Source organism: Sorex fumeus, unplaced genomic scaffold (assembly GCF_029834395.1).
Source record: "Sorex fumeus unplaced genomic scaffold, SorFum_2.1 ptg000006l, whole genome shotgun sequence".
Classification (NCBI taxonomy): domain Eukaryota; kingdom Metazoa; phylum Chordata; class Mammalia; order Eulipotyphla; family Soricidae; genus Sorex; species Sorex fumeus.
In genome coordinates, this window is record NW_026606063.1 from 19638592 (window position 1) to 19665490 (window position 26899).

The window sequence follows — 26899 nt, forward strand, 5'->3', positions numbered from 1 at the left end:
TTGTTTTTTGGGTTTCCATCTCGTTAATCTCTGCTCTGAGTTTTATTATTTCCTTTCTCCTGTTCGGGTTGTGCTCCTTTTTTTGGTCCTTCTCCATAAGCTTGATAACTCTTACTGTACTCATACAAAATGACTTGCTAGAAATAATATAAGAAGTAAATTTGCTAGACTATTTAAGCGGATTACTAGCTGAGGAAAGAAGAAAGCAATACACCCTGGATGGAATCCCACCCTTGAGCAGATCTCCTAATAATCTCTTTAGATGAGATTTTTCCCCTTGGCTTAATTTCCTGGAGGAGTGGCTTTTCCTCTCTGTTTATTTGTTACTCTTCAACCCCCACCTTTGTATTCCCACCCTACATGATTTCTGTATAAACTATGCTGTAAGAGGCAGGCATGGTGAGAAGGCAAGAGAGATCAGATGGTCAGAAGGTCAGTCGCCAAAGTCCAATCAGAAGGAGGAGAGGGAAGACTTATGAGACAGAGTACAGTTGTATAGACAGAAGACAGAGGACTTAAGAGAAGAGCACAACACCAAGGTTAGAAGTAAGAAGTAGACCAGAGACTGAAGAAGACGACTGCAGCAGCAGACTAGAGAGCAAGAGACCAGAGGAGAGACTACAGAGACGAGATAGACAGAAAGAGCACAAGGGCACACATAGAAGCAGAGCACAGGGGCTAGAGTGATAGCACAGCGGGTAGGGCGTTTGCCTTGCACGCAGCTGACCCGGGTTCGATTCCCAGCATCCCATATGGTCCTCTGAGCACCACAAGGAGTAATTCCTGTGTGAAGAGCCAGGAGTAACCCTGTGCATCGCCGGGTGTGACCCAAAAAGCCAAAAAAAAAAAAAAGCAGAACACAAATGAAGAAGATAGAAAGAGAGCACAGCAATGAAGAGAAGACGACGAGGAGAAAAACTGAGACTTGGAGACTTTGAGGTCCGTGAGGAGACTAGGATGGTGAAACTGATAACTGAGACTACGGCCATAAGCACGCCTATGACTGCGCTGTAAAGGGAGAGATCAGAGGACGCTGGGGAGGCCGCCCGTGCCATCCTCCGCCTGTCGTCCCGGAAGAGCCTGGGGAGGCCACTCCTGATCCATCGAACACTGTCTCCGCGCCTGGCCTGCGCCCAGCCTAAGTACAGGTCCGCCTTTGCTTCAGCCCACCATTCTGTTTCTCATTTCTTGTGTATCGTATGGCGCGTTGAGTGGAGACGAGAAAACTCAACAGTGCCCCAGCACCCAGAAGTGATCCCTGAGCACAGAGCTAGGAGCAAATCCTGAGCACAGCTGAGTGCTTGCTCTTCCTTTCCAAAAAATCAACAAAAGTACCTAAAACTGCACCTCTAAATGGGCAACCAATGATAACCTGTTTCTATTCTGGTTTTGCATTCTGGTTTAAAAACTGTAGTATGTATATATGATGCAGTGTTTTTATATTCTTCATAACATGCTTTTTTCTTAGGTGCTTAACTCTACGATGCAAATTGTACTTTGACAACTTACTGTCCCAAAGAGCTTATTGTGGAAAAATGAATTTTGACCACAAGAATGAAACTCTTACTATATCGGTAAGTATCTTTTTGCATGTCGATCACTAGAAAAATTAGCAGCTGTTCACCTTTTAATAATATATTGATAAGATTATCTGTTCTCTTTGGAAAACAAAAGAACTTATCTTTAAGGGTAGTATACCAAAATTATGTGCAACCAGACATTATAGAAAATCTAGGCCTCTGGTTCAAGACAAGATTTCCCAAAAAATAATCTACCCCATGTAATCGCTTGGTATTTCTGAAGGTGTCTTAAATATAATCTTTTCTAGATAAACAAAGACACCACACTCAACTTTGTAGTACCTGTTTAAGAATTCTTTCAATCACATGCATTTAAAGAAATTTTAATTTGTCACTGCTTGTTATTTTTTGTTCAGTGTGAGTCTTATGTCTGGTTCTCTCCTTATGGCATTCAGTAATTACTTTTAAAGCTCTTTAACCACTAGATGTCATTGTAATTCAGTTAACAAAAGATTATATTGGCACTTTGTAAGTAAAAAAACAAATAGAAATAACAAATCCAAAACAACAAAATGCATAGGAATATATTTGATCAAGGAGGTAAAAAAATCTGTACACTGAAAAAAATATGACAATTTATGAAAGAAATTGAAAAATTACAAATTAATGGTAAGATATTTGGTATTTATAGGTAGAAAATTGATATTGTTCAAATGTTAATGCTATCTATAGATTCAGTGCAATTTCTGTTTAGATTCATTGCTGACAAACATAGAAAATAGGGGCTGGAGAGATAGTACCTTGGATGAGGCACTTGCCTTACACATGGCCAACATAGGCTCCACTCTGGATACATATGGTCCTCTGAGCCCTGCCAGGAGTAGTAATCCCTGAGCACCATCATGCCCCCCCCCCAAAAAAAAGAAATAGTTCTAAAATTTGCATGAACCATATGAAGATACCAAATCCACAAATAACTCTTAAGAACAAAACTAGGGTTAATCATACTTCCTGGTTCCAGACTTTCAAAGCAAATACTACAGGACTGATGAAACATTTTTAAATTATTGCTTTAAGCCCAGAAGTTGACTCTTGCATATACATAGTCGGCTAATAATACATGTTTAGCTAATAAAATACAATGGATATGGAGTCTGTTCAGTAAGTGATGCTGAGAAACTGAGCATCCACACTTAAAACAATGAAACTGAGTCCCTGTCTTAGACGAGTCACAAGAGCAGCAAAAATGGACTAAAGACTGAAACATACACAGGTGGTATATGTTAATGCTATATTGCCAGGTTGGGTTCTGGTAGTTTCAGGAAAATCATTTATTTTGATCATTAGTGTGTGTACCACTGGCACTGAGGGGGAGATGCAAGCGACATGTGCTCGGGCACGTGCGCGCAAGCAGCACATAGGCTCAGGCAGGACACAGCAGGTAGAACATTTGCCATGCACGCGGCCGACCAGGTTTGATTCCTCCGCCCCTCTCGGAGAGCCCGGCAAGCTGCCGAGAGTATCTCGCCCACACGGCAGAGCCTGGCAAGCTCCCCGTGACGTATTTGATATGCCAAACACAGTAACAAGTCTCACAATGGAGATGTTACTGGTGCCCGCTCGAGCAAATCCATGAACAAGTGGACAGTGCTGCAGTGCTACCACTGGCACTGTTAATAGTTTGCTGCTTTTCTTTTCCATTGTAGTTATACTCATGCTAGCTTGTGGTTCTGACCTACAAAGTTCCTGCACCTTCGCTACCACCAAAGTAGCCAGCACCCACAGTCCTGTGTCGCACTAGTTTGCCTCTTCCTCTCCCTCCTCTCCCCCCTATTGCTTGGTTATCTGAGTTCTGCCATCAAAGCCCAAGAGTTTGTCACTGTTCTATTATCTGTTCCCATGTGTAATTTCTCTGTATACCTCAGATAAGTCAGACTCTCTGGTATTTATTCTTTCCCCTCTGACCTACTTCACTTAATATGATGTACTCCACTTCCATCTAAATTGCAAAAGGCTCTAAGTTTTTTTTCTTATAGTGATATAAAGTATGTTATCTAAGACGTGTTATAAAACATAAAGTAATATAACATTTCTGGTAATATCTGCAGAATATTCCATTGTGTATATATATAAATACATATGTATATATACACACACACGTGTGTGTGTGTGTGTGTGTGTGTGTGTGTGTATACACACACCACAGCTTCTTGGACATTTAGTTATTTCCATATCCTAGCCATTATTCATGGGGGTTTAATGAACGTGGGTGCACAGGCATTTTTATTTAGCCTTTGAAATTTTGGGATGACTAGTTCAGTTACATTGAAAAAAATTGAATTTCAGTTTGATTCCCTTTCTTTCAAACAAAACTACCTCTAAACTGCTTACTGTTTTACTGTAATGTATTTTAAAGGGTATAAATGTCATTTACACATCACTCAAGGCCTTCAGTTTTTATCTCGTACGTGTACGTATGTGTATATATAAATGAGTAAAAATATCCATTTCTTTTTATGCTGACCAAACTGTTCTGTATTTTTTCTGTTAACTCCTTCAGGTCCAGCCTGGAGAGGGGAACAGAGCTGCCTTCAATGACATGCGAGCCTTATCTGGAGGTGAACGTTCTTTTTCCACAGTTTGCTTCATTCTTTCTCTGTGGTCCATTGCCGAATCTCCCTTCAGATGTCTGGATGAGTTTGATGTCTACATGGTAATATTGGATTTTAAGTTTTTCAATGTCTTTGTTGTTGAAAGTATGTATTCTCAGAGGAAACAAATTTCTTTCTTTCATTGTTGCTCTCTTTGATGGTGCTGGATATCGAATCCAGGGCCTCACGTACGCAGGCAGATGCTCTACTGCTGAACTCCATGCTGGTCTCTTCTGCCTCCAAGGCCAAATGTATGACCCAGCTACCAGGGTTATAGTGAAGCTATGGGAGGACCTGCATCTATTGCTCATAGGGTGACACATACATATAAGTTCTCACAAATGATCTAGCAGAATTCTCTATTCTATATCTAAGGTGATCCAGCAAATTGTTTTAGCAAGAATTGTAAAGAACTTCTATATTGCGTTAATTGAACCATGGATATAGTGCACTTGCATTGCACGTGTAAGACCCTGATTTTCATCCCTACGCCACAAATCTTTCATTCTTAAAGGGGTTCATACTGCAGATAACTTCCTAAGATGTATTGTTCAATTCCATGAAGGTAGAAATTAGCTATAAAATAGGAAGAAAGCCAGGGGAAAGCACTAGCAACATGCTGTTAATCTTTGGGTCAAAGAGGAACTCTAAGAAGAAATTAAAGAATTCCTCAAAATGGGGCTGGTGAGATAGTACAGCTGATGAGACACTTTCCTTGCACACAGCTAACCCAGGTTCAATCCCAGCCACCCCATATAGTTCCCTGAACACTGTCAGATTGCTATTTCTGTGAACATTAATGTAAATATTCTTGACAAAGTCTTAGAAAAACAACTCCAGCAGTATATTAATAGGATCATATACCATTACCCGGTGGGATTTATCTCAGAGATGCACGGATGGTTAAATTCATGCAAACCAAACAATATAATACATCATATCAAAGAATAGATAAGAATCATAGGATCCTGGGGGCTGGAGCAATAGCACAGCGGGTAGGGCATTTGCCTTGCATACGGCTGACCCGGGTTCGATTCCCAGCATCCCATATGGTCCCCTGAGCACCGCCAGGGTTAACTCCTGAGCGCAGAGCCAGGAGTAACCCTTGTGTATTGCCGGGTGTGACCCAGAAAGCAAAAAAGAAAATCATAGGATCCTATCAGTTGATACAGAGAAAGCTTTTAACAAGATGCAGCATGCATTCAGGATAAAGAAAAAACCCTCAACACAATATGAATACAAGGAATGTTCCTCAAAATTGTGATGGCTATATACAGTAAACCCATAGCCATCATCAAATTCAGCAATTGAAAAAAAAAAAACTTAGGGCTGGAGTGATAGCACAGCCAGTAGGGCGTTGGCCCAACCAGGGTTCAATTCCCAGCATCCCATATAGCTCCCCCCGAGCACGGCCAGGAGTAATTCCTGAGTGCATGAACCAGGAATACCTTGTGCATAGCTGGGTGTGACCCAAAAAGAAGAAAAAAAAAAAAAACAAAAAGCCTTCTCTGATCATGCAGATGGCAAGGATATCCACTTTCTCCAATTATCATTCAGTATAATTTTGGAAATCCTTGCTACATCAGCAAGGCAAGAAAAATCAGGGGCATCCAGATAGTAAAAGAAGATCCAGAACTATCACTATTTGGCAAAAGAAATCAGGAGCATCTGTATAGAAAAGAAGACCCTAAACCTAAAATATCACTATTTGATGCCAGAGAGAGTACAGTGGGATAGCTTGCTTGCACATAGCTCAGTGGGGTTTGATCCCAGAGCCCCATATGAGTGATTTCCTGAGCACAGAGTGGGGAGTAAACTGAACTCTGTCAGATGTAATCCAGAAATTTTTTTAAAAAGCCACACATATATATAATATAAAATCATTTGTAAATAATAGTATTAAACATTGGAGACCCTAAAACTCCACTTAAAAAATCTATAAAAAACAATAATTTCAGTAGTTTTCAGTATAGCAGAGTAGAAAAAAATCACTATACAAGGGGCTGGAGGGATAGCACAGTGGGTAGGGCATTTGCCTTGCACGCGGCTGACCCAGGTTCCATTTCCAGCATCCCATTCGGTCCCCTGAGCACCACCAGGAGTAATTCCTGAGTGCAAAGCCAGGAGTAACCCCTGTGCATGGCCGGGTATGACTCAATAGCAGAAAAGAACAAACAAACGAACAAAAAAGAGTAAATAAATGTACATCTTCTAAAAAAAAAAATCACTATATAAAGCCTTTTGTATTTCTGTATGCCACAGCAAATTGAAAGAGAAGTCGTAAAAAGCTTTGTTTAAATAGTGTCCAGAAAAGTTGAAGTATGTATAAATTAGCAAAGGGCGTGAAAGACTTAACTGTAGAGAAACAAATCACTACTAAAGAAATAGAAAATAGGGACCAGAGTAATAGTACACCTACAAACAGGTAGGGTGTTTGCCTTGCATGTGGCCAACCCAGGTTTGATCCCTGGCATCCTATATGGTGCCCCCAAGAATGGCCTGGAGTAATTCCTGAGTGCAGAGCCAGGAGTAACCTCTGAGCATTGCTGTGCATAACCCAAAAACAAAACCAAAAAGAATAGAAAAACACAGCAAGGAATAGCTTATTCCATACTCATGGATTAAAAGAATACTGTCAAGATGATCATCCTAGCCAGTGCTTTACACAGACTGAGTGTAATCCCTTACCCCCATCAAAATTCTGTTAACATCTCTCAACAACTTAGAATAAACAGTGCTGAAATTTGTGTAGAATAATAAAATTAACAACATGGCCAAAGCTGTACTGTGAATAAAGAAGATGGAAGGAATTGCATTCCTTGCTTTTCAGTTTTGTTTTAAAGCTTGTAATAATCAAAAACATGTGATCCTAGAATAAAGGTGACTCTCAGACCAATATAATTGAGAGCCCAGGGTTATTACCCACAGGTATAATCAATGACAAAGAAGGGTTGGGTGCTTTGAGCAAGAAAAGCCCTCTTGAACAATTGGTATTGGAAAACAGGATAACAATATGCAAAGAAAGGAAACTGGATTCTTATCTCACACCATACACAACAGTTTAGCTCAAAGTAGTTTGAAACTCTAAAGATTAAATGAGAATCCATGAAATACACTGAGAAAAACAGGCAGAATTCTCCAAGATACAAATTGTAGTGGTCTCTTCAATGATTTGATTCCACTGGGCAAAGAAAACAAAAAAAGTAAAGAGATGGGACTACATTAAACTGTAGCACTGTCCTCCCATTGTTCATCGATTTGCTCGAGCGGGCACCAGTAACATCTCCATTGTGAGACTTGTTGCTGTTTTTGGCATATTGAATACGCCACGAGGAGCTTGCCAGGCTCTGCCGTACAGGCAGGATACTTTCGATAGCTTGCCGGGCTCTCCGAGCGGGACGGAGAAATTGAACCCAGGTTGGTCGCGTGCAAGGTAAACGCCCTACCTGCTGTGCTACCACTCCAGTCCTACACTACATTAAACTAAATATATATATATATTTTATGGCAAAACAAAGACCAAGTTTAAAAGAGACATTATTGAATGGGAAGAAACGATTGCTTACCACTATGTCAGAATGCCAGGTGAAAAACCAAGTTACTCCCAGCAGAGAATAGGGAGAAGAAATTAACAAACACTTCCCAAAAGAGGACATAGGAGTGGCCAGTAAGTATACCAAAAAGTATGTTTTAGTTACTGGGGAAATACATACCAAAATGACAGTGAAAACTTGTCATTTCATACCAATACAAATTTCATGTAATAAAAAGACTAAAAACAATCTGTGTGAGTGGGAATGTCTCCTATCCTAGTTCAGCGTCTATGGAAAATGGCTCAGGAAAGAAAGAAGAGATGGTTCCAGTATGACCCAGCAATTCAGTGTTTTGGCTTCTGCCACCCAAAAACAAAGATGTATATAAGGATCTTCATTGCCATGCTAAGTGTGAAGGCCACCATAAGGAAACAACTCAGATGCCCAAGAGATGAGTAGATAAAGAAGCTGTGTGTATTACATAGCTATAAAAACCGAAAATCTTCAAGTTCAGTGCATCTTGTTAAGTGAAATAAATTAGAGGGAACAGGACAAATAGCAGATAGTCTCACTTTTGGGTAGTATATAGAGAAAAAGGAAGTCGACAGTATTAAATGATGAACAGCTTTGACCATAGATGACTGGGCAGAGAGTGGGTGCCGGCAGGTGAGAGTAGGTGTTCTTGCTAGTTTTCATACCCATCACATTTTGTTCTTAGTCTAATCAACTGCCTTTTGTCTGTTTTGTTTTCTATTTGGGGTCTTCTTTGCTTATTATACTGTCTATTTTATTAGATAACATTCCCTACTCAACTACCACAGAGTTTCCAAAACTACTACCTGCGTTTGGATACCAGGAGATACAAGAATCCCATCCTGACACCTCTCTGGCCTTGTCCAATAGGTGATGTCCAGCTAGCTACCCATTAGGCATCATCTAATAAATCTCAATCTCAACCTGAGACTGAATTTGAGTCTTCTCAAAGTATCTTCCTTTTCTTGAATTACATGCTTTGGTTAGTGGAAAACTGCTTCTTCTCTCTCAGTCACTCTGAAACCTTTGATTTATGTGTGATCATTCCTTTCTTTTTTACTCACGTCTTCCTAATGGAAGAATTTGTTTATGAGCCTTTTGAGAGTCAGATCTATATGTGAGTCCTGTCTGCTTCCACCACCAGTGTCCTCCGCTGTGTTCCGTTGGCACGTAAGGTTTCAAGGAAACCTTTAAAACTCTGTGTCTCTAACTGTATCTCTGAGGACTTCTCAAGGGAGGGGCAATGGGGACCTATCCCCCTCCCCTTCTTTCCTGTTTTTAACTCAGAAAATAAAGGTCTATAGTTCAGTTCACTTAATAGAAAAAATCTGTTGAAACTAAGGTTTGTTTTTTTTTTTTAAATTATACCAAATGTGTTAACTTATTTTAAAAACCTCAATACAGAAATTGTAATTAATTCGATGGTAAAAGGTGGTGGGGCAAAAGCTTTCGGAACATCTTAATCACTGAAAGAAAATTTTGCGAGACTTAGTAAGTTGGAAACAGTCACTTCTGATATTCTGAGTGTTCATTATTATATAAATTAGATTTATCATTTTCCAGTTGTTTCCAGTATTTTTTATTACTGCTCAGTGTTTGAGAGAGTGGCCTATGCATATTAATTTTTGACTATAGAAATTACCTGGGAAAGTATGTGTTCGATTATTTTACCTAATAGTTTCATGTACTGCCTTCCTACCTGGACTGCTTGGCACTACAGCTAAGGTAATGGAATGTCCCTGTACACTCTCCAGAGGTTTGTGACCCAATACAGTGCACTTTTACACGACCTTGACTGAATTGACACAATCACCATCTAAGCCTCTGCCTTTGCTCTCCAGGACATGGTCAACCGAAGAATTGCAATGGACATGATACTCAAGATGGCAGATTCCCAGCGTTTCCGACAGTTTATCTTGCTTACCCCTCAGAGTATGAGGTAAAATCTTTGAGTACTTTTCTGTAAACATTCATTCATTCATTCATTCATCATCCTGTTATTCGTCGATTGCCTCGAGCAGGCCCCAGTAACGTCTCTTTCATCCTAGCCCTGAGATTATATTCAAGGCTCTTTAGGAGAATGAGACCCATCATTGTTACTGGTATTTGGCATATTGGGTACGCCACGGGGAGTTTGCCAGACTCTGTCCTGTGGGCAGGCTACATTTGATAGCCTGCAAGTTTGTCCAAAGTAGGAATGAGATAATAAGATGTCATAAAAAGATGTCTTGATAAGATGTTCCGGGAGCTGGATGTTATAGTCTCTGAGTCTTGGCCACTGATGGGATTACACGGCGCCAGGGGGCCCGGTGGTGGGTGTGACCCCCGCCTACTGGAATTTGGAGGATCTGGGTGGAGGATGCTCGACTCCAATTCGAGTAGGCTTGGAGATCTTGGCCCCGGAACCCGCGTGGCTTTGTCCCTCTGCCAGTACCTTCATGTGTGCGGAGAGTGGTCTCAGCATGGTGGTGGCTGGTCCTGGAGGTCTTCGGCTGCCGGAGCCCTGGTCGGGGCGGGGAGGAAAGCTCAACCCGCTCCCCTCCAAGGGACCCCAGCGAGGAACAGCCAGGCGCAGGGGCAGGAGACTGACTGCACTGGTCTCGTGGGTTCTGTAAACATATCCCAAGTATATAAAAGGAGGGAAAAAAATTTTTTTCTTTTTGCAGAGTAAAGAAATATAATTGAATATGATTTTAATTCTCTTAACTGCAAATGAATTAGTGACAAATAAAATGAACAATTTAGCTCCTGTATCAGTTGAGGATATTTAAGTTTTTATTTTTATATATTTAAAATTTTTGTATGTCAGTCTCCTGTTCCAGAATCAGTTGGTTTGAACATGACTTGTTCCATTTTAAATTCTTAATGGTTATCATGACCGACTAATAGAAAGTAATTTTAGAAATTCTCTTTTGACTAAAGAAAAATATTCTTGATTTCCCTGACCTTCTGTCTTAGTGACATAGAAGTACCACTTTTTGCAAACAGTTCTGTTCATTGTTGTTCAATATTTATTGGGTACCTGTGAGATCATCACTATGTCATAAAGAATTGATATTCTGTGTCTTACATGGTCACTTGCTTACACAGATTTAAAATTCGGATTAGAAATATTCATGTAACCTATTCTTGGCTAGATAAGAACAAAAGTTATAATTAATATGTAAAGATTTTTTTTCTCTGAATTAAAAATCTGTGGCACTCAGGAGATTGTTTTTCAGTAGAAGTAAATTATTATTACAAATTCTATATCTTCTAGAACTCCAGATATCAGATATACTTCCATTAAGAGATTATAACCTTTGTATATTTTCATAAGAAAAAATTGCAATGTTTTTCAGTATGATGAAACTTTCCCTGGCAATTTGAGTGGCTTTTTTTTTTTCACCTATAGCTCACTTCCATCAAGCAAACTAATTAGAATACTTCGAATGTCTGATCCTGAAAGAGGACAAACTACATTACCCTTCCGACCTGTGACTCAAGAAGAGGAAAATGACCGAAGTTGATTTGTAACTTAATATGCCATGTCGTCATGTGGAAAGATTTGTAAAGGGAAAATCAATTTTGGACTATTTGATGAAATAAAATGATACTGAAGATACTCCTAAGAAAATCCTTTATATATCTTACCCCAGTAAAATATGTAAATAAGCCTACAAAACAAACAATAACCAGCAATTTAAAAATTACTATTTGCATTACTAAGAGAAAATCAGTTTCATAGGTCTGGTTTTAAATCTTGTTTGTTTTTACTTTTGTTTTTGTTAACCATCTACTTTTATAGATTCTCTTTCAGAAGTGATTTTGTACATATGTACATGTACATACCTGTTTAGTTTGAGTTAATTTCTATAGTGTTTTGTAAGAATTAAAATAAAAGTTTGAGCACCTGGTTATATTTAGTTTTGCTTTCCAGAATCACATCCTCACGGCAGGAGGAGCGCACGGGCACTCCGTGAACAGGGACCATTTTTATACAGTGGGCTTCTTGTCGCTTTACTATTAGGTTGCCTCCCTGCTGACGAACGGACCTCAGGCAGAATCCCTGCACGGGTAGATTTTAATCCCAAATTTACAACCTAGATCTGGAGTATACTTTTGATTCCTGTGTCTCATCCCATTTAAGATGCTCTCTGTGTATCACACTTTTGTGGGGCACTTCAGCACTGCCAAGTCCAATGTCAGGCCTTTGCTCAGTCTAGTCACTGTCGTACACTCAACTTGTGTCTGCACTCTATCAGATCTGGATTAGGACAGACTCTTCTGCATGCTGACCAACAGTGGGCTTGGTTTCAGTCCTACCTGTTGGACGTCCAGGAGCTCCCAAGCTCTGGCTCTGCTGAGATAGTGCGCAGACCTGAGGAATATGTAGTCCAGGAGAAGAAAATAAACTGGGAGAACTGGAAGAGGGAGGCTCCTTCTGGAGCAGGAAATAAGAACCAAAAGCCAGGTTGTCAGTTGTGAGCTGACACGGATGATAAAACAATGTGGGCTTGGAGTTATGAAAAACAAAACAAAAACAATGCTAAGATTGGTTTAAAAAAATGTAGTCTATTGTGGGAAAGAAATTGATGAAATTTTTAAAGAAAGCACCAGTATTCCTGCCAGTATTTTCTGTTTGATACTGAAAATTTTTGAAGATGCATTGCTGTCTAACCAAAAGCATTCCTTGTATTACTAGCAATAACTGTTTGTTAAATTCCAAAGGAAGTATTTTAAATTTAAAAAAAAAAAGTATTTTTAAAGCAGTGATACTTTCAGTTACTAAGAAAAGCCGAATTTTGGTTTTGGTGGGCAATGATAGTCTAATTTAGTCTTTAAGTTCAGATCTGACATGAGAAGTCCAAATACTTATACAGAAAGATACATTCTGCTTGTCTTAAACATCCTCAGTGAGCATATAAAGTCAGATTTTTTTAAGTTACATTTGTAGCATTTGTATCAAAACTATTTTAACATACATGTACTTTTTCAGGTTAAAATGTAGAATATACCAAATGCAAATACTTATATTAGCTTAACAACTTTGTGTCTAAATTTTTGTGATAATTTTTTAATGCTGTGGTTCTTAATACAGAATGGGAAAAAATATTCCTCATGACTAATAATTCCTCAGAAAAAAATATTCTTCAATAAAACATCTCTGTTGAGTCGAAACATTATTTCTTTGGCCTCACAAACTTTTTTTTTTTTTAGTGAAACACCATGAGGTACAGTTATAGACTTACAAATTTTTGTGCTTGGGTTTCAGTTACACAATGATCAAGTACCCATCCCTCCACCAGCGCCCATCCTCCACCACTACGGCCTCATAAACTTCTGATTTCAGTAATCATAAGTGAATCTGTCTTCAATTATATTCTAATTAATCATTAATTAGAATTTAAATGTTTTTAAATGTCTCTTCATAATAAAACATGTTTACATGAATGAAGATCATGCTTTTGTGAATCGGGGACGATAATTAACTAACTGGAGCCACTTTGGAAATAGTGATTTTACATACTTCTCATAGTTGAGTCTTCAACTCTTTGTTTTTCATCAATGCAACTAGGACCAAACTGAGTAAAACTGTGTTGGAAAATAAGAAAGACTTCCTTGAAGTCTTAAAATCTACCTCTTCATGTGGGGTAGTTATGATTAAAATTTTAGAAATAAATTTGGTGAATTTCAGCAAAACAATTTATGTAGCTACTGAAACTGGTGATTACACTAAAGATTCAGGCATTCCTTCAAATATTTTCCAGGTTTTTACTTCTCCCTTTTTTCCCTTTTCTTTGCATGTCTTATAATGACTGAGCTGTTCATATATCAGACCAAAATGTTTTCATTCTGTGAAAGAAACATTGCGACTCAAGAATTGGATCAGAAACGTTGACGAGAACCAAGTGACACAGAATGTTGTATTGAGCATTTTCCAATGTGAAAACTATTTTTTCCTGAATCCACTTTCTGATTCAGCTTATGACTTGCTTATTCACCTAGATGTTTATAGGTAGGTAATATAGATAGATATCTATACTTGGAAGAACTCAGATTTTCAAGAGAATTGGTTTTAAATTCAAAAATTTAGACAGGTATCAGTACTTTATGGGTTGAATAAATTATGTTTGTTGACTTGAAGATGAAACATTTGGAATAGATTTTATCCTAGTCAGGTAATAGTGTGAATATAAATTAGTTAAACTGTTTCTTGAGTCAAATGAAATTTCATTATATAAGATATCAATACCTAGCCCATGAAATTTTGACAACAACTATTGGATAGAATTCTAGATAAATATCTAGATACTCTAAATTCTGGGTAAATGATAACTCATTAATCAGTAAACTAAGGCTTACTGATTTGGCCCTTGCTAGGGCCAAAGAATTCAAAAGGCTGAGTACAAGCTACCCATACAGAATGCCTTTCAGTTTAATTCAGGGCATCACATGGTCCCCTGAGCATCATCAGATGTGGCCCAAAAGCCAAAAAGAAGAGAACTCTTGCTGCCTAATTTTTCTCCAGTTTGTAGAGATTAATTTACTCAAATGATGTTTCTGCCATGTACTATTTAAAGCACTGGAAATACTGAATACTGAAACTGAATCTCCCCTGGCAGCGCTAAAGTCTAATTAAGGAGATAGTACCATATATGATTGCAGATCAGAGTAATTGCTATAAATGCTTAAAGCAGGGGAAGGAGTGGAGAACGGAAGGAAATGGTATTTGGGTGGAATGTTAAGGGAAGGCCTTGGCAAAAGGTAGTATTTAGGCTGAGGCCTGGCGCATGAAGAAACTGGACTGGGCTCCAGTTCTCAGTTACCATTGTGGTGGAACTGTCAGGACAGTGGCGTGAGAGCTTGGTGAGCAGAGGTGCCTAGGAGTAAATTTCAGGAGGAGTCAGAGATCTCCTTATGTGCCAGACAGAGTCTTCAGACCTGTTCCGTTGGCTGGTCTGTTACTTGATGGGGATGGAGCAGACAGAGCAGGCAGGTTTAGCAGTGGTCAAGGTAAAAGGATGTGTGATTTCACTGAAGCATTAGAAATGTCCCAGTTTGAAATTTAACTGCAGTGGGACTTGCTAATCAGAACACTGGACTGTGAGAGAGGAATCACAAGATCACTATCATTGTATCACTGTCATCCCATCCCATCGTTTGTCGATTTACTCGAGTGGGCGCCAGTAATGTCTCTATTTGTCCCAGCCTTGAGATTATAGCAGCCTCTCCCTACTCATCTTTCCCAATGATTGGAGGCTCTTTCAGGGTCAGGGCAATGAGACCTGTTAATAATTACTGGTTTTGGCAAATTGAATACACCACAGGGAGCTTGCCAGGCTCTGCCCGTGCAGGTGGGATACTTTCAGTAGCTTGCGGGCTCTCCGGAAGATATATATATATATATATATATATATATATATATATATATAAATTTCTCTCTATGGCTTGTTGCCTACTGTCTGGACTCCCATCAAACATGGTGTGGTAGTTATGGAAAATGGATAGGAAGTTTCTTATGGAAAGCGGCCTAGAGTGTGGCTGTGGTTGGGTAGTAGAGGTTGGCTGCCGGGACTGGGTCCCTTGGGGAAGGGAGGGCTCTCACCCTCCCCCCCCCCCTTTGGGGCGCCCCCGAGTGAGAACAGCCTGGCGTGGATCACAAGATCAAGGCCTAGAAATCAGATGAATGATGGTGCCTTTCACATATTAAAAGAATATGGGGGCCAGGATAGGGCGAGGAGAAGCTCTGTTGAGCACTGGATATTTGAGGTAACCAGCAAACTTTTGCTGGGTAACTTTGCATTGGTAAATACAAGGATTGGAACAGCAACATCAGTGTCAGGAGGTTACTTCAACTGTTAAATGCTGAGAGAACCTCAGATTTCATATCTAATTGCTGGCGAGTGAAGACATAAAGGAATAGCCTTTTTAGTTAGAAGCTCTAATTTGACTTTCAGTCTCTCACTATACCCCACGTATCATTTGTTGTAAGGTTTTCTCAGGGACGTTGGTGGAAGCCTGTTTTACTCCTTGATATGATTTCCAGCTGTGGTGGAGGAAATAATTCTCTAACTCCTCTCCATCCCCTCTTCCCGCACCCCCAAACATAACTCCCTCACCCTCCCTCCCCCGCCTTTCCCAGTGCTGGGAATTAAAAAGTACCATGAATGGAATGTGGAGTAACAAACCCAGCCCTCAATCTGGCCTCTCCAGAAAAGTAGTTTGTTGTTTATCCAAAGTGATCCTGAAAGAGTTTAGAGTTGAACCAGAGAAAGTTCAGTGAGTGATAGGACTTGTCTTGCATGCAGCTGCCCGTTTCAAATCCCTAACACCACATATAGAGCCCTGAGCATAGCCAGGGGTCACCGAGCACAGAGCCAGGAATAGCCCCCAACCCCTCCAACCCACACACTGAAGTAAAGAGTTGATGAAATCAATTCAGAAATACAGGATTTGTAAGTACAAAATTATCACATTAAAAATTTGTACTTACAAATCCTGTATTTCTGGCAAGAAAGACAGGGCTGGGGTGGGGATACATTTAACTGGAGCAGCCGCAAGAGTTAAACAGTTGATTTGCTCAATAACTTGAATGTCCAGAGGAAGCCTGTGATTGGTTCTTTCCCAAAAGCCGCTGACTGGTTGAGATACCTAGGTCAGTGACAACTCCGTTACTAAAGTATGTGTTTGGATGAAACAAGATCAGAGGACTACATTCAACGCAGTATCACTGGTCTGCGCTTCTTTCTTTTCCTCTCTATTGATTTCCTGTGACATGGTGACATGGCATTCCCTAAAGATGACCACAACTGTACATCTGTCTTGTGTTCTTCCAGGACCTTGCATGGCAGAATCTAACACCCTTTTAATCCAGGTATTTCTATCTTACGAACAATAGAATACAGTAGACAAGACTACCTTCCAAAGCTAAATTAGGAAAGAATGGTGAGAAAGGCCCTTCTTTCATCTCTGGAATATTCAGACTGGACATCTGCCATCGCAAAAACTCTTGACTTACCTACCACAAAACTTCACATATGGGAAGAAGCCACCCAGAGAACCCCTTTAACTACAGGAAGAGGAAGACCCTTTTAACTACCAGTTCCCAGCTCCTCCAGCCCCATGTTCCCCATCACACTACTGCCCAGATGCCTAAGTTACAACCGCCTGAATCCCCAAATTCCCAGCCCACAATGATGAGATTTAGAAGTATCACATTAATTGCAGTTTAGTATTTATAAGCTGGATTAACAAAAGAAAAAATAAAGCAGGTGGGCCTTGTTCAAATGATCCTGAGACTCATCAAATGATCTTCGTGAGTCCAAAGAACCTTTAGGAGAATCTAGAAATATAAAGGTCTGCAAGGGTGCTATTGGTAAGTGCTAAAGGAAAGAAGTGCAGTAGAAGGCAGGAGACCAGAGGACAGTTGTTAATGCAATTGTGGCCCAAACCCTCCTCAATTCCCTAATTAAATCAAATCCATTAGTCCCTTAGTTAGGACTCAGCTAATCTAAGGCAGTGCTTTCAGTTACACAACCCATGTCTTTTTCTAAGGGCACATTCTCGGGTTCTCTACATTAAATAGGATTATCTGTTTCACCCAATTGAACAGAGTGAAATTCATAAATTGATAGGAAACTCATAAATTTTTTTTAATAATTGTATACACTGAGACATAAAGAGGCTACCTAAGAAGCTTTTGTACCCCTAAAATTTTATGGACAAGCAGTCGACAGATAATACTACTCAGCTATAAATACAAACTACTTTTGTGGAGAAAAACTGCTTACTTCAAGGGTAGTACAAGAAATGAAGAGGCAGTGTCAAGGGTCATGGAGAATAAATTCAGCGTGTAGGACAGAGCCCTATTTAAGGAACTCCGGAAATGTACCTGGCTGGATGGCAGGATTGTTATGGATGAGACTGCGATGTACCTTCTATGCCCCCCTTTTTTTTTCAATTTTCTCTCTACTGCAGTCAGCAGCACCCTTTCCACTACTGTATGTCACATGAGTGGGAAGAAGGCAGATAATTATCCGTGGATTCTCTGAATGAAAAAATAATAATAATGATACCATGTCTTCTGCTTGAGTAAACACATCTGAGAATCCTTTAGAACAGAGATTCCAAAATTTAATTTGCCTACTTTCCCCTTTTCAGGAAAAAAATAAATAACCCTTAATATTCGGGGTTATTGTGTACATTGCCCCCAACAAAAAAAAAAAGAAGAAAGGTAGGAAGAATGAAAGGAAAAGGAAAGGAAAAGAAAAGCAAAGAAAACAAGAAAAGAAAAAATCTACCTTCTTTAAGAGAACATACAGCATCAAGGCTTGAGCGATAACACAGCGGGTAGAGCATTGCTTTGCATGCAGCCAACCTGGGTTCGATTCCCAGCATCCCATAGTGTCCCCCGCACACCGCCAGGAGTAATTCCTGAATGCATGAGCCAGGAGTAATCCCTGTGCGTAACCCAAAAAGCAGAAGAAAAAAGAAAGAGAGAACATACACCATCTCCCAACGGTCCATGAGACTATTTATGCCTTTCCCTAATGCCCATGATTCCAGAGTCCCCAAGAGGCCGTGCCACCCACTTTGGGAGACAGGGCTTTCCACAGTGAGCTGAGACCTCAAGCCTGACCCTCCAGGGAAGAGATTTCTGTGGTTTCCTGAGAAGGAGCGAATGTATTTGGCCCATTAAGGAATAGGAATTGTAGCAACTCCGTGGACAGTGGCATGCAGATTCCCGAAGACTAGCCACAGGATCTGTCATGTCAGTTGGTCTTCCAGGACCTAGCCACAGCCTATCATGGCATGGAGTTTGATTCCCTTCTTAAAGATGAACAGATCTATGACTTTCTTATAGCTAGCAGAATGCTGTGGCGTGGTACTTCATGTCTTTGGGGACAAAGTCAGCAAAGATGAAACTCCCATTTGTTTGTGCTGAAGCGCTTCAGCACCCTGAGAGTGGTATTGGAGTCTGAGGCCACAGGACTGTGAAGGAAACACGAACAAGCCAGGCAGAGACTCTGGGTGACGGAAGGTGCCCAGTCAGCACCTGGTTGTTTCAACTCCAGCTGCAATGTCAGACCCTCAGCCAGGTTATCATGCTCAGCCCTTCTCAGAAACCCTCCTGACTCTCAAAAAACATGAGAAGTGATAAAATGACTGTAAGTCATGACATTTTAGGAATGAGTTGTGTGAGCAATACTAATTGAACCATTCCCATTAACAACTTTCCCCTAGGAACTGTTCTAGTGTGACAATTATTTTCATTTACATGGCCTTGGCGTTCTTTTTGATGATTTATTTCATGTATTGCACATATAATATTTTCATAGTATATATTGCACGGTATGTTAGATCCCATTTTCTCCACCCTCCCATTCAGTTTTGAAAATGTCTATTTAGCTACGTGAACATGAGGTTGTTTCTTCCAGCCAACATGTAGTATGCCATCAGATGCATTCACGTTTTCCACACTCATTTCTCTAGTAATTAACCACTAGATTGGGCTGGAGTGCAGCACAGCGAGTAGGGTGTTTTCCTTGCACATGGCCGACCCAGGTTCGATTCCTCCATCCCTCTCGGAGAGCCCAGCAAGCTACCGAGAGTATCACCCACACGGCAGAGCCTGGCAAGCTCCCCGGGGCATATTTGATATGCCAAAAACAGTAACAAGTCTCACAATGGAGATGTTACTGGTGCTCGCTTGAGCAAATCGATGAACAACAGGAAGACAGTGCTATAGTGCTACAGATTGGGAATTGGCTCCAATTCCCAAGCCACAAGCAGACCTGTCTCAGATAACTTAAAGTGTGTCCTCTCGTGGCCTTCCTAGGGCTTCTTGAGGGTAATACATGGAAGAATGGGAAGAGACCTGGGTCAGAAGACTTGGGTACATTTGTTCTAACAGGTTCTTATGGACACTTCAACAGCCGATACCCAACTATACTTCTGCAATGAAGTTAAAACAAGAAAGTAATAAGGTTTTTTTTTTAACTTTTTGGGTCACACCTGGCGATGCACAGGGGTTACTCCTGGCTCTACACTCAGGAATCACCCCTGGCGGTGCTCAGGGGACCATATGGGATGCTGGGAATCGAACCCGGGTCGGCCGCTTGCAAGGCAAACGCCCTCCCCGCTGTGCTATTGCTCCAGCCCCGAAAGTAATAAGGTTTTACTTGCTTGTCTAGTAAAGTAAGTAATTTTACCTCTAATATGAAACAATGATTATATTTGGAGGGTTTTCTGGAAGACCTCCAGGTTACTCAATTCCTTTTTCACAAGGTCTTTAAATATCACCTAATCATCCCTACTATAAATATCTATCACTATATTCCATCTCTCTGCCCCACTTAGTTTGCTATATTTTTTCTTATTGTACTTAACGATAGCACAGCGGTAGGGCGTTCGCCTTACAAGTGGCCAACATGGCCGACCCAGGTTCGATTCCTCTGCCCCTCTTGGAGAGCCCGGCAAGCTACCGAGAGTATTCGATATGCCAGACACAGTAACAACAAAGTCTCCAATGGAGACGTTACTGGGCCCGCTCGAGCAAATCGACGATCAACGGGAGGGCCTTTTACCTTTTACCTTTACCTTTACTTAAAAGTTTTTAAGATTTTGGAATCTGTTTTTTGTCTGTCTCCCTATTCTCCACATAAAGTGTCAGGTACACAGTAGATGACCTATGAGGACCCACCATAAGAAGAGTCATCCCAGTGCCTGACTTAACTGAGTGCCATTCTAGCTCCTCACAACCCCCTCATCCATCCTTTAGTGGGGAGAGATCATCAGGAGATTTTTACCAATCTCCACTTTGCACTCACTAATCACAGGGGTTAATTAAGGGTACCAGCACCTGCACTCACGACTGTTCTCTCTGGGAGCAGAAGTTTGATTCTACCCATTTCAAGTACCATCGGAGTCCTTTGTTTGTAGTGAGGTTTGCTTGTTCCACTTCTCATTGAATGAAGAAATGGAATCATTAGGTTCTGTTCTCTGGTCTCAGGTAATGATTCTAAGATAGAGAACAGTATTTGTGTGTGTGTTTCAGGGGGTGGATGGTGTTGGAAGCAGAACTAAATTAAAAAATGCTTAAATGAATACTATAGCACCACACTGTCTTGATACCTACTACTAATTACATATGGCAAATCAAACCTAAACAAAATTTTAAGAAGATTGAATTTCTTAGTTACATCGCAATAATCACTGAGCTCAAAGTTGTGTCTGTAACTAGTGCTGTGGTCTGTTCAGTGGTCACAGAAACTTCTATAGGACAGCACTGGTCACCTTGAACTTTTTCAGGCAATTTCTGTAAATGAAAGCCTCTCCTTTGAATTGTTAATGGAATCTCTTATGCCTTCTTCCCTTGTGGCTGAATGGGTCAAAGTTTTGCCTGATTATTAAGAAGTTCAACTGGTATATACTTTTGATTTGGAAAGTCAGAGTTGTCATTCCTACTGGTTTCTTCTAAAACCATCTCAGACTATGAGCATATCCACCTCCTTCCTGAGTAGAGCATAAGGCATTGCTAACACCACAGTCACACCAAGAGCAAGTTTATTGTCATAGAATGAGCATTATTTGAGAATAAACAAGTTTTATGTTTTATTTAAACTTAACATGCCATATGAAGAACTGGAATGTTACTTTTCCCCCTTTTCTTGTCAGTAATTATTCACATTCCAAAATTGTGGGTTTAAGGGTAGATTTTCTACACTGCTACTTGCTGACTCTTGATGAATAGAAACATCTGTCTCAATTTTAAAATTATAAAATAAAAAATTGAGGGAAAATCAAATGTTATAAATTTATTTGGGACATCTCTTGCCACCTCTTTAGAAACCTTTGAAAATTCAAGCAGAAATCAATATACTTCCATCCTTTTTTTTCACTTTTCAATAAATAATATCTTTGTATATATGTATATATAGATAGATATACTTAATCATTTAGCAGGGTTTTAGGGTTTATACTGCATTAATTCCAACATAGCTCTTTCCAGATTGGTAGGATGCAAATGAGGTAAGAATTAAGGCAAACCTAAAAGGCATGCAAATGTAGTACATCTCTATTCACTGATAATACAAGCTCTTGTGTGTGGACAGCACAGAGAAGCCAAGGGCTTCTTAATGCATCTGTCCAGTACTATTTTACAGGAGAATGTGACATAGCTTATAATTAAGTTACATTACTGTGAGGGGTCTCAGTGCTACTAACATATGGAATCAAGGAGACACGAGCATTAGCAAAACATGAACAAGAAATCATGTAACTCTTTGCAGCACATATCTGCCCAGGCTTTGGAGAAGGGTCTTGTTTTGTTTTTTAATGAAATGATATTACACATATCACATTGTGGCAGGTTGTTTGTTTGTTTTATGATATATGCTTTTAAAATTCATTAGCAAATGACATTCTCATGCACACAAGTGTTTCAAACACAAGAAGCAAGTCCAAGGTAGTCCAAGCAATATTTATATGTGTATGTGTGTGTTGTGTGCATGTGTGTGTGTGCGTGTGTGTGTGTGTGTGTGTGTGTGTGTGTGTAGCTGCAGACTGAATGGAACATAGTGACTTTTGTGCAGTCCATAGTATTGACCTCAGCTCATTTCTGAATGTCGCACTGCAGAAGTAATACGATAGAAGGGTCGCTCTTCGCAGCTTCTTTGAATTCATCCAGTGTAATCTGGTCATCTTTGTTCTTATCCATCTTGCTGAAAATCTTGTCTACTCGCTGCTCAGGCGTGAGACCATCCTCATTCATCTTCATCATGATCACGGTGCCCACCATTTTGTAGATAGCCTTGAGAAAACAAGAAGTAGACCATACAGTTCTCCTCTGATGTGATAAATAATTTAAATTTATTCAAAGAACTCCTTAAATGGTTTTAAATATGTATTATTTCCATGACCAATTGGATATAAAAAAATGGGATGACTCCAAGGTTTCCGGACAGAAGTGGATACAAAGAGTAATGGTGATATTAAGAAAAGTGAATGAAGATCAGGTTCAGGGAGGGAATGATGAATTTAGTTTTATACCTCTTGCATTTGAAGTGTAAATAGTAGTCAATAAGCATCAGTTCTTGGAGACTTAAGTTGGAAAATGAAATGTAGTTCCAGACAAAAGGAGCCATCAGTATGCTAAGATAATTATGCAGTGTCCCAGCAAAATTCATCTCCTAAAGCAGTGAGTTTAGGAAATGCTATGAATTTTGGACTATTTCAAGTTAAGGAATATAATCAGAAACTCATATTATCCAGTTCAATTAACTGTAAATTATTAACTCTCAAAATGAGAAATTACTCAGTGGATAAAATGTTCTCTCTTAAGAAGTAAAGTGCTTTCAAAAATCAATGCCCATCTATGCAACAGCTTGTAGGAAGACATTCATAGAAACATTGTAATAATAGATCCAACGGGGCAGCAACACAAGAGCTTATCAGCTAGTTAACAGGGTCACTCAGACACATCTATATAACTTAGTACTATTTTAGCAAAAACATGGAATAAAATTCTGATAAATGGTACAATGTAAATAAATCTTACTACTCTCAAAGAAGCCAGACACAAAGTAAAGTATATGAAATACACACTAAAGTATAGGATATGATTCCAGTTCTACAAAATGTCCAGAGAGACATGTCCAAAGAAACAAGGAAGAATCAGTTTCAGGATGCAGTTGTGTTTCATTTTTGTTTTCATATTCATATCTGTTTCATTCCCGTTTCAGGGAATGGGCAGGTAGGCATCAGAAATCTCATGGGAAGAATAAAAGTATTCTGCAATCAGATAATGACCAAGGTCGCAAACTTTGGTAAATTTACTTGAACCATTGAATGATAGTTGAAGTTGAGTGAGTTATAATTCAAGTTTTTAAAAATGCTAATGAAAGAAGGGGTCAGAGAGATAGTATGGGAGTGAAGGGGGCTGTTTAATTAATTATTTAGTAACTGCAGCTGAGTCTCATTCAACCTCAAGAGCGATATGTGATTATGGGGTCTTCCGGCACCACCAGAAGTGACCCCCTGAAAACACCGCCAGAAGTAGCCCTTGAGCCCTGCCATATGAGGCCCAAACTCACCCCCTTAAAACAAATAGCCAAGTGAAAGAAAGAAAGTGGATCACTAACAAGTGCTTCACCTGGCAAAGTAAAATGTCTGTTAGGTCAGACTTCTTTGTCAAGACCTTGAACGAACGGTTTGAGGCTCTTCGTGTTCCTGTAGTGAGCAGACACCACTGGGCTATACAAGCACGTGACGGACAAATGGAGACGTTATTGGAGCCCACTCCAGCAAATTGATGAGTAATGGAATATCAAGTGATTAAGTGATCAAGGTTAAACTATTCTTCATTTGCTATCTTTTAAATTAAATTGTGGATTTTGCTTTTATTTATTTTGGTCTCCTAAGCAGTGCTCAGGAAGGCCCAGGAGCCTCTCCTGGAAATAGTCAGCCAACCCAGCTCTAGGTTCACTGTGAGACCTAAGGATTCCGTGATGGTCAGGTTTTGGGGTACTGGGGATTACTTACCAGTGCATCCACCTAAATATTCAATACTGTTCAGGTCCAGGGGTGCTGGAGATTACCTGGGCCAACCCAGCAGTGCTGGAGACTATCAGTGCTTTCAGCATCCTGTGATTCTCAGGGGACCATATGGTACCAGAGATTGGAATTGGGGTTAATCACATACAAGACATGTTCCTTACTCCCTGTACTCTTACCGGTGATGTTTATTGATGGGAGGGAAAAAATACAAAAATTTGAATTTTTTAAAAGCAGATAATGAATTTCATTTGGAGAACAATTAGTAGACAGTGCCTCTATTAGTAGTGCGAGTGGATAGGAAGGAGAAGCAGAGACAGCATCAAGTTTTGCTCTCCCTCCTCATCCTTTGTTGGCCTGGTTTGGGTTTTGGACCACACCCAGTGATGCTCAGGGGATACTTTTGGTTCTACACACAGAACTCACTCCTGGCAATGCTTAGAAGGACCATATGGGATGCTGGGGATTACATGAACCTGGGTCTGCTGCATGCAAGTCAAGCACAATCCCAGACCCTTCACTCCAGTCCTTTGAAAGATAAAATTTAAAAGGCTTTAAGGAGACAATAAATGGAAGGTGGCCAGTAAGAACAAGGACCTACTAAAGAAAGTCCTGGAAATGAGAAATGTGAAATACATGAAGTCCACCCTGGACTTCATTAACAGCCCTGAGGATGGCAAAGGCTCATTAACCGTATCCAGGATGTAACCCTGAAGCTTGGCACATCATCCTGGCAACCAGAAAAGTATGTTCCAGATGCAGACTCATTGAACACCAGTCTGGGGCGAGGGCCTGGCAGACTCAAAACTGAATGTAACTGGCACCTCACTCTGATGGAGCTACTGATCCTTGTAGGGGATGTCCCGTGCCTTATGGAACATCAATGGCATGTACCCAAATGTCCAGCATTGCCTTGTCTGAAAATAAGATATGCCACTGCATGTGCTTTCCTAGGAAGTCATAACTAAGACTTACATATAGTTGGATTCACTAGAACTCATTGGATCTGTGTCTCATGCTTCACTTCAGACACACCTTGGTTGGTCAGTAGGTTAGAGCCCTTTGCTGGTCTCCTGTTGACCCCTCCCCATATCAGCACCTGCCTCTCTCTATGGCCACTGTCTGCTTACTTATCTGAATGAAGACCCTTGGGTGAGTGAGGTCCTTTTCACCCTCTCTGTCACCTTACAAAATGCTGGCATCTAGAGAAAGACTGATTACAGACTTTAGGAGTCTTAGAAGACTTGGGAGAACTGTGGGCTTCAATGCATCAGCAAGACTTCTCAGATGAAGTTAGTTCACCTACAGGTTGAGAGGATTTTGATGGACATACAGCTGTGAGGGACTTTCCAGGTGAAGGAGAGGAATAATCAAGTGTCCAGGCTGGTGGGTGCAAGGGTAAAGGGATCAGGGATGGGCAGTGAGGCTGGAGTAGAGGACAGAGGTAGGTTGTATGGATTGTCTGGGTCTGGCACGGGGTTAACTGCTGGGTATCGATTTGTCACCAAACACACAGGAAGGCCCTGAAGCACAGGAATGCCATCGTGGCAGGATCTCTCTGGGAGGGTTCTGAGCCAGGGCCCAGTTTGGGGAGACCTGGGGGCAGGGAAACGTAGAAGGGCACAGGAGGAAAGGGCCAGAAGCCAGTGAAAATAAAGACAGAGACAGGAAACACACTACAGGGAAACATGAGGGAGAACCCAGTCTGCAGGAGGGATGGAAGCTGAGAGCTGAGGTGGATATTTCCAGGAAAGATGCTGGACAGACTAAGGAAAGCAGACTTTCATGAAAACAGTCCATGCACTAAGTTCGTGCTCTGCCGACTTCAGTCTCATGTCACCATCACCCTCCCGCACATGGCCAAGTTTCATTTCTCCTCATTGTACATGAGGGCGCTGAGGTTTTCCTGTAGGGCCAGGTAAAATACTGAGGACTCAGGACCGGAGTGATGGAATAATAGTGGGGAAGGGGCTTGCTTTGCATGCTGCTGACCTGGGTTTGATCCTCGGCATTCCATAGGCTCCCCGGAGCACCGCCAGGAGTGATTCCTGAGTGCAGAGCCAGGAGTAACTCCTGAGCACGGCCTGGTGTGGCCCCCAAAGCAAAAATAAATAAGAAAATAAAACTGTCCTCCCGTTGTTCACCAATTTTGCTCGAGTGGCCCAGTAATGTCTCCATTTTGAGACTTTGTTGCTACTGTGTTTGGCATATTGAATACATCATGGGTATGTTGAAAATAAAAATAGAATTTAAAAAATTTCTTAGAACTCCTCCCACATCCTCTTATTCCCTCTCCCCCCCGCCTCCCCCAGTGCTATCAGTTTTCTGGTTTAAGGTAGGAAAACAGACCAGTCAAGGAGGAGAAGAGACTTAAAGTGCCTGAGGAAAGCTAGCTGGGGTGAAGGGCTGGCTGAGGGGCACAGGCAGAACAGAGCAAACCTTGCTGGGCAGGTGGGAGAAAGTCATGGGTGGCAGCTGAGGATGTGGAGCCCTGGGTTTGGGCTGCTACTGCCTGCCGTCACCCCAAGGTGGAACTCCAGGTCTTCCCAAACCTTAGGTTTTGTAGCCTGGTTGGGGCATCACCCCTGCCTGAGGGAGAGACACAGGCCTACAGGAACTGGTACCT

The 26899-nt window shown here is 40.8% G+C and overlaps 2 protein-coding genes across 2 annotated transcripts in view; one reads left to right on the forward strand and one right to left on the reverse strand.

Moving 5' to 3' along the window:
- SMC6 (structural maintenance of chromosomes 6) overlaps positions 1-11642 on the forward strand; it is a 91991-nt gene extending 80349 nt beyond the window's left edge. The window contains exons 24-27 of the mRNA XM_056124774.1: positions 1469-1574; positions 4081-4233; positions 9579-9676; positions 11132-11642. Of these exons, the coding sequence (XP_055980749.1) occupies positions 1469-1574; positions 4081-4233; positions 9579-9676; positions 11132-11246 (472 nt within the window). The 3' untranslated portion in view covers positions 11247-11642. The remainder of the gene's footprint in view (positions 1-1468; positions 1575-4080; positions 4234-9578; positions 9677-11131) is intronic.
- A 9663-nt stretch (positions 11643-21305) lies between these two features.
- VSNL1 (visinin like 1) overlaps positions 21306-26899 on the reverse strand; it is a 115913-nt gene continuing 110319 nt past the window's right edge. Inside the window, exon 4 of the mRNA XM_056123113.1 lies at positions 21306-22531. Within this exon, the coding sequence (XP_055979088.1) occupies positions 22334-22531 (198 nt within the window). The 3' untranslated portion in view covers positions 21306-22333. The remainder of the gene's footprint in view (positions 22532-26899) is intronic.